The sequence below is a fragment of the Vombatus ursinus genome, unplaced genomic scaffold (genome assembly GCF_900497805.2).
Source record: "Vombatus ursinus unplaced genomic scaffold, bare-nosed wombat genome assembly UNPS02014797.1, whole genome shotgun sequence".
Taxonomy (NCBI): domain Eukaryota; kingdom Metazoa; phylum Chordata; class Mammalia; order Diprotodontia; family Vombatidae; genus Vombatus; species Vombatus ursinus.
The window spans coordinates 17236655-17245441 of record NW_020954575.1 but is presented as its reverse complement, the minus strand read 5'-3'; the positions used below and the strand labels follow the sequence as shown (position 1 = coordinate 17245441).

At 40.0% G+C, this 8787-nt stretch overlaps 1 protein-coding gene across 1 annotated transcript in view; it reads right to left on the bottom strand.

Annotated features, from left to right (window-relative positions):
* Nucleotides 1-1648: 1648 nt before the first annotated feature.
* NT5C3B (5'-nucleotidase, cytosolic IIIB) overlaps nucleotides 1649-8787 on the bottom strand; it is a 17025-nt gene continuing 9886 nt past the window's right edge. The window contains exons 6-9 of the mRNA XM_027870523.1: nucleotides 7040-7129; nucleotides 5251-5413; nucleotides 3787-3987; nucleotides 1649-2675 (exon numbers count right to left, since the gene is read on the bottom strand). Coding sequence (XP_027726324.1) covers nucleotides 2541-2675; nucleotides 3787-3987; nucleotides 5251-5413; nucleotides 7040-7129 — 589 coding nt within the window. The 3' untranslated portion in view covers nucleotides 1649-2540. The remainder of the gene's footprint in view (nucleotides 2676-3786; nucleotides 3988-5250; nucleotides 5414-7039; nucleotides 7130-8787) is intronic.

Below are 8787 nucleotides of genomic sequence, written 5' to 3'. Positions count from 1 at the left end.
AAACCCAAGGCCGCTGGACATGGTGATTCAGAGGAAATATGGGCCAGGGGTAGAGGATACAAGGAAATGAAAGCTTTCCCTCCATTCCCATTCTATCCAAGACAGTGTGTTTCATCCTCCCCCTTCCCATTCTGGGGAACTTCCTGCTTCTCCCAGGACTGGCTACATTTCGCATAGCCAAGTGTTCTTGAAGTTCAGAGCCAGAGTCCAGAACTGAGATTTCATAAGTAAAGGGAGTTAAGAAGGTCCAAGGGAAACAGTCATTTTATCTATCAAGAGATAGCTACCTAGATCAATCTATCTATAAATAGGTATCTATTGATCTATCTATTCAGCAACGAAAGAGATGGTTTCTGCCTTTAGGAAGCTCCCAAATTAATGGGGGAAGAAGACCCAGTTTCCATCCTCAAAGATTTAAGTGAACTCTGGGTCACCAAATCCTATCTTACACTAGGATGTATCTTCATTCCCCTGACTGAAGAAAAGAGGTAAATTTGGATCTAAGCCATTATTCTGGGGCAGAACCAGCTGATCTTAGAACAGTGATATTTCCTTTCATTGACCCAGGAGGGCTCCCTAGCTCTGGAAAATCCTAACAGGTTTTTGAGAATTGGGGGCAGGGGGACAGCTAGGTGGCTCAGTGAATAGAGCACTGGCTCTGGAGTCAGGAAGACCCGAGCTCAAATGTGGCCTCAGATGCTTACTGTGTGACTCTGAGCAAGTCACTTAACCCCAATTGCATTTAAAAAAAAAAAAAGAATTGGGGGAAGAGGTGCTAGCAAGTATTTGCTTTCATTAAGCTTCCACCCTATAATTAACCCATTCACAAAAGGTCTCATCAGAGAAATGTCTTCCTGACAATACGAAGTGAATGTTTCTTGGTATCTGAGTGCCACATCTTCGGGGTGGTGGGCCCAGCTAGTGGGTCATATACTGTTTTTCATCTGACAGGATACTGGGCCATCTTGAGGTTTATAAAACAGATGAATAATTTATTAGCACCTACGTTCCAGACACTGGGGACATACATACAAAATAATGTCTGCCTTCAGAGAGTTTACATTCTAATGGGGAATAGAACACATATTGGGAGGATGATGGCCAGGGAAGGAAGTTTTGATCCAGAGAATCACAGGGATGATGAGCAAAGCCATAAGTGACATTTGTCACTATTTCTAGAAGCAGTGGTGATGCTGATATGATTACTGTTCCTAAGCAAGAGAAAGCAAGCTGGGAGAAGGAGGAAGGTCACTTAGCAAGGCAGATATCTAGAAGCCAGGGGTGGGCAGGTAGATGGATGAATGGCATGTAAAACATGGTCAGGGGCCAGCTAGATATGGTAATTTGGGCAAGTTTGCAATCAGAACAGCTCAACCCTGGGCTGGATAGAGAGACGCAGCTGTAGACAACCTTACAAATAAATAAATGGCCAGTCCCTTGCATCAGCAGAGAATTAAGGAGGAATGGATTTCTTTAGGAGAAGGTGAGTCCTTATAATTTTATTATCTTTCTTTGTCAGGCTGCCCTATGACTGAAAATAGCCAACTCATGAATATCCAAGATGCTGGGGTAGGGGGAGGAGCAGAAGGAAGAAAAGGTTAGGGAACAGAAGGTTAGGATTAGAAAAGGAGGAAAAGATAACACAAAACAGAATCCAAAAATCATTTATTTGACATTAAAATACAGACAGAGTCACTGCTTCCTAGCTCCTCATTTAACTGCTCCCTCCCTCTTTTCCCCCCAGTGTCTGGTCCTGTCAGTGGCTAAGACTATCTAAAGAGGAAAGGCAGGGAGAGGAGGCCCCAAGGTTACTTAAGGAAATCTATGAAGCAGAAAATCCCCATTCTTTGATAAACCAAGTAGGCTACAGGTACAGCTGTATAACCCTCTTGGATTTCAAGTCCAACATTCAGTTTTAGAATGTAATAGAATCATAGAATTTTGGAACTATGAAGAATCACCTATTCTAAACCTTTCATTTTAAAAAGGACAATGAGACCTAGGAAAGTTAAGTGACTTGTCTGCGGTCACAGAGCTAACTGGGGGAAGGGCAGGGACTCACACTCAGGTCTCCAGACATCCAGTCACTGAGTTCTAATACCCACACCTCCCAATGTCAGTGAATTAATTGCCAGTGAGGACACAAGCCCTCGGCATTTTTTCAATGAAGGTGTTTACACTGTGTGGGTGTTTTTTTGGGGGGCAAGGGGCATGGGTAGGCAGATGGGGAAGGCAAGTTGATGAAAGAGTGGTATCCAATTCAGTTTGTCACCACTTCTCTCCTCTGTCATCTGAGCTGCTATACTGCTTTCTCAGCCAGGTGAACATGTTGACTATAGATTTCTTTTTAACAAGTCAGGGCTGCAATGGACAGCCAGTTACCGAAAGCTCTTGGTAAAAACAGTAACAGGCCATGGGAGAGGAGGAAGGACCTGGGATCGAGCGGCTCTTGGGAGCCAAGACTTTTTATGTACACAAGGGATGAGACGTTTTTGAAGAACCAGCTGGAGCAGACAGCATTTGAGGGTCTTCAACTGCATTCAGGACTCTTGCATTCCCACTTGGTCCTGCTCACACAAGATGTGGGTTAGGATCCCATTGACCACATCCAGGGTCTCATCCTTCTCCAACACAATGTCATAGGAATCCATATATTGCTCTCTCTGTTCCTCTACCTAAGGAGGACGACAGGAAGGAGATGAATTAAGGTTTCCCCAGGCCTCCTGCCCATCTTTTCTCCCACTTCCTTCCTTTCTAAGGGCCAGAGCATTGGCTCAAATACCAACAACCTGCCCAGTACATCAACTCCTACCCAAAAGCCCAAAGAATAAGGCTGGGGGTTCCAAGTTACAGGAACCCAATCCTTTGGGGAAAAGGCAGCAGCAGCTGAAATCCTAATTACATCCATCTTTAGCCAAGTCCATTTTACCTGAATGGGGTTTTCGTAGAATCTTAAAAGGTTGGAAGGACCTGGAGAGGTCACCTACTCCAGTTCCCCTCCCAACTTGGCAATCCCTTCCACAACAGACTTAACATATGATCAATCATCCTTTTACTTAAATATGGCCAGTGATGGGGAGCTCACTACTTTTTGAGGAGGCCTATTCCATTGTTGGACAGCTCTTACTGGCTGAAAGTTCCTCCACAAACTGAACCAAAATATTCTTCCTTGCAATTTCCATCCAATGACCCCAGTTCTGCCATCTGAAGCAACATAGAACAAGTGTTTCAAATACCTGAAGACAGTCATTATCTGGGCAGCTGCTGTCTGACACAAATCTAGAGAGCATTTTCTCAAACCCCAAATCATTCAATAACACTGAATCCTAGTGTATGTTGAGGAAGTAGGTAAGTGGCCAAATGTTGCATAGGGTTGTTCTAACGTTTCATTTTTTTTCTTTAACAGACTTTAATATAGAAAATTCTGAAGAAAAATCTAAGACAAGTGTCTTCATGGGGCTCTGGGTCCGTTGGCAGAGACTTGGCACCCTTTTCAGTGGTAGGATATAATGACTGACACGTGTCTAGTTTATGGTTTAGGACCACCAGATTTTTTTCAGCCTCACTTATCTCCAGTATTTTCTTGTTCTTTGATACTGCTGGTTACAAACCTGACCTGGTTCCTGAGATCTCGATACCAACTACCTTACAGTAGTTCACATCTACATAACACTTTGCAACTTACATTCTGCTTTCTTCACAACAATCCTGTGAGATACGTAATTTTACAAATATGTGGGATAGAAGTAGAGAAGAAGTGACTTACATAGTCTTCTTGGCACCTACCTTGTCATTCAGGAAGCCAATCTTAAGGATGTTTCCCACACTGGACACCCCATCAGCCATAGTCAGGTCGCCCATGGAGTCACCCAGTAGGAGAATGTTGGTCTTAACCTGGAGCTGTTGGAAGTACTTTGAGTCCTCCAGGACTGAACTGTTCTTGTTATACGTATGGATGAGATTACCCTTGAAACCCTGCAGGTAGCCCTGAGCAACCAAGGGAAGAGGCAGACTAACTATGAATTCAAATATAGACATTTCTCAATTTTTCATGATTATGGAAGGAAATTTTAAAAAACACATTCAAAAGACTTATAACTGGTTACTGATTTTAATACCCTTACTACCAACCTTGATAAAGCCAAGGGTTAATAGAGCCAAAGTTAATGGTGAGCCTCATTCTATTCCATTAGTCACAGTTTACGCACCTAACCCTAGCTGGCCATCTTGAAGAAGTATGCCACCCCTCTTTACTGGGAGGAGGCAAGCAAAGTAATCTCATTATATTTATTATGGTAATCTCAAATGTTCAATGCAACCAACTCCCACAAATGGAAAAATAACTCAAAGAGAATGGATGAGTATATATGACAATACTGGTAAGGAAGTTGAGCAACATAAAGGGAAGAAGATCCACAATAAAAAGAAACAAAAACCCAAACCCAAAACCCTTGGGTTCTGGAAAATGGGCAGAATCATTAGCAATTTGAAATTATGTCCCCTTGAACAACACTTGGACATATATGTACATGTGACTTGAGTTTTGACTTCTCTGGCACTGACAGCATTTTTCAAAGAGTAACACTAATTTGTCAAAATAATAAAATGCCTGGAAAGGAAAAAAATGAACACCATGAAAAGTGAAGATTACATATATATGGCTCCATCATGTAACCCCTTTCTTTAGAAATGGTTTGGTCATGTTCTAGGGTTTTTTCTAATATTCTAAAAGAGCATACCAATTCTCACTAAGCTACAGAATATAGAGTATTTTTTTAAGCAAAGAAGCTTCAACCAACTAATTTTTTAAATAAAAATTTCCTATTTGAACAAAAAAGGAAAAGAAAATAACTCAAAATGCACATGCTACGGGTAGCATCGTTGCTGTTTAAAAGCATATCGCTTAATCCAGAATATGAACAAGTAACAAAATGGACTAAAACTTGTCTTCCTCTTCTGAGGCCCCCCGAAATCCTCTGGTGAAACTGCCAAACAGAATTCAGGAGCATGGGTAATCGGCAGACTGGTTAGCTGAGACAGAGTTGGGGTTGATCAAGGACTACAGTTAGGGGGCCTCTAAATCAACCTGTCTTTGGGGGAGATTTTAACTCCTGTAGGGAGTCAAGGTGAAGCAGCATGCTTTCCTCCCCTCCCTCCACAAAGAACTCTATCCATTTCCCCACTGAACAAAAATGTAGTAACTAAAGTATAGATGCTCCCCACTCCCATAGCGTAACAAACACAACTCACACTTTCATCAAATTCCATGTAATTGGACACAACATGAATGTTGGGGTGGAAAACATTCATCTGCCTGATAATCTCTTCCAAAATGTCTCCAATACCAGCAGAAAAGATGAGAAGAGGAATATTGCTTTGGTAGAGTGTGTTGAAAAACGTCTCAAACCCCTCCCTGTAAAGGGACAAATTATTCTTCCAAAGTGATCACAAGACACAAATTCATAACTACTGGATGCAGGTAGACTCATCTTTGACCAAAACACCCAAATGATTACTTTGTTACTCTATGTCTCCTCAACACTTCTTTCAAGTTTGTTTCCAAAGAAGCATCTTAAGCGTCTTTCAAGTACGTGCCCTGTATCCTCAATGAGACTACACATTCTTTTTTTTTAAAGATTGTTTTTATTTTGTTTCTCAATTACACATGAAATAATTTTTAACATTAAATTTCTATAATTATTCATAATTTTCCAAATTTCCTCCCTAACTCCCTTCCCTCCTCCCTCTTTGAGAAGACAAGCACTTTGATATAGATTATACACACGCAGGAGCAGCTAAGTGGTACAAGCATATAGAGAATTGGAGTCAGGAAGACCCATCTTTGTGAGTTCACATCTGGTCTCAGACACTTACAGCTGTGTGAGAACCTAGGCAAGTCACTTAACCCTGTCTGTCTCAGTTTCCTCATGTCAAATGAGCTGAAGAAGGAAATGGCAAACCACTCCAGTATCTATGCCAAGAAAACCCCCAAATGGGGTCACAGAGAGTTGGACACTACTGAAAAGGACTGAACAACAACATACATGTGCAAAGACTATGCATTCTTTGAGGGCATGGCCCACGTTCACTTCTTCTATATACCAGAAGTGATCACAGAGGTGACAGGGGTATCTGACAAGCCAATACCAATTCTCAACAGTTGGATACATGGTTATGATCTCAATGACATACAGAAGCTAAAAAGGGTAGCTTAAAATATCTTCCAAAAAACTAACAGAGGATTTGGGATGTTTGATACGGGATGGGCAGAGAAAGCCAGTTAGAATTTGCACTATATATACAATCGGCTAATAATTTCTTAGAAAGTACCTACAAGCATTTTCTCTGGTTGGCCCCCATGCCTGGAATGCTTTCCCTTCTTGTCTTTGCCTCCTACCTTCTTCCAAGTCCCAACTAAAATCCTACCGTTGACAGGAAGCCTTTCCTAATCCCTATTAATTCTAACGCCTTCCATTAATTATCTCCTATTTATCCTATGCATCGTTTGTTTGTACATATTTGTTTGCTGGTTATTAGACTGTGAGCTCCTTGAGGGCAGGGACTGTCTTTTGCTAAAGTGACTTGCCCAGGGTCATATAGCTAATAAGTGTCTGAGGCCAGATTTGAATTTAGGTCTTCTTGACTCCAGACCATTGTTCTATCCCCAGTGTCTAGTAGGCCCTTAATCAGTGCTTACCTATTTACTGATACATAGCCATTTTACATATAAGGAAACAGCTTCAGAAAGGATAAGTGATTTAGTAACAGTAAATGGTAATGAAAAATTAGTAAGCAGTAAAGCTAATATCTGAACTCAGGGCTTTTGACTCTACAGCATTCTATACCTCCAGAATAACATCACATATTTTCAACATTAATTCTACATATTGTTATATCCCTCTTGACTCCAAACTCTTAATTTTCAACAATATTAAAAGCCACCCTTCCACCTCATTCCCCGTTACCTATTGACCAAACTGATCTCACAACAGGCAGCAAGTGGCAAAAATGCTCCCTCCAGGATAAGAAATTAACATACCTGAGCATTGCATCTGAATCTCTAACAATCTGGGCTATCTGGTACTTCTGAATCTTCTGTTGACACAGGAGATTGTGGGCTTTAGTCCACCTAGAAACAGATATCCCACCCAAGACACCAACATCTTCAAATCACTGAAGCAGATGGAGATCTTTCTCCTGATTCATTACACAGCTGCCTCCAGTGGACATCCTACACTTTTGCAAAGTGCCTCTTTCTTCCAGGCTCTGGTTATCCCTCAAAACTAAGAAAGTAAGGAAGAAAACAGCAACACTAAAACTAGGTTGAAAACCAGCTTCAGTATTCTCTCCCATAGAAACTGTATGTACTGCTACTATGTCTTCAAGAGCAATGGAATTTGGGGCAATTATAGTTTAATTGTCATTCTATCAGCAGTCCATGAGGAGACAAATTTTAATTACCTTGCTACAGAGACTATGATTGCAGAAAAAAAGCATAGAGAGAAAAGGACTACAAGAACTTACTTACTGAGAGAACTGAGTTTAACCTTTATTTTGTGAAGAATAATGAAGATACTTCTTGAGAAAGATTTTAATTAGTATGAGAAAACTGAATAGTAGGACTATATTTCCAGAATTGAGAAGTCAGTAGTTATTTATATTGTTAAAGAGAAGTTTAGCCATGATCAATCTCATAGCTCATATGATGTAAATAACTATTGCTTTTGTTTAACTGTTTTATTGTTTATTGTTACACTGTTAATAAATAAAGCCAGTAACCTAAATGTTTATTTAAGCCTAGAAGATTAAGGAGTTTGATATAGAGAAAAAAATGAGCAAACATTTATGGGAAGAGAGGTTTCTTATTAAATAAATATTACTTATTTAAGATTAGAGCAATTTTAGTAATGTAGAAATACCAAAGTGAATGTTGAAAACTAAAAAAAAAAATAAATAATAAAAAATAAATAAATACCAATATATGACTTACTACCTGGAAGCCAAACTGAGAAAGAATAAGGAAAAACCTAGTAACAGATCAAGAGGTAATCACATTACCCAGTCTATGTGTAAGAATGGAATTGACCCTAAAACCTCTGCTACATGTGCAGACTTGTATCTGGGATTTTCAAATTTTTTTTCTTTCCCATATGTCTTTTCTCTCATTATAAGCTGACTATAATTTAAAAATCACAAATACAAAGTACCCAGTAGTGCTGCTGATAATGACTTTCATTTACCTGATTTATTTGCTACATATTTGTTGTTAAATAACTATTTCATTGCTTTTTACAATTTATGTTGCATGCTTAATGATTAGCTTAGCATTACTGGTTTACTAAAGGTGAGATTTTAGCAGATTTGAAGGAAGCCCAAAGCATCCTCTTATGGATGGGATAAAGAAGAATGGCAAAAGAATCACACTGATACCAAAGTTTACAGAAAATCTGATGGAAAATGAAACTGGAGACAACATCATCTTAATTGCGAAGACAAGATTGCAAAATCACCATTAGCACCTTATCAAATGAAGAAATGAAATCATTTTCTATAACTGAGGCACAGATACATGACTGATAAATGTACTCAGAAGAGGAATGAAGAATAGAGTGCAAGAAGCTGAATTCCAAAGAATTGGGACTGGTAAATGAAGATGGAGCCAGAGATGAAGACTGTTCTGGAGTCCCCCAAAACAGTTAAGAATGACCTTATCAGGAGCAGCTAGATGGCGCAGTGGATAGAACACCAGCCCTGGATTCAGGAGGACCTGAGTTCAAATCCGGCCTC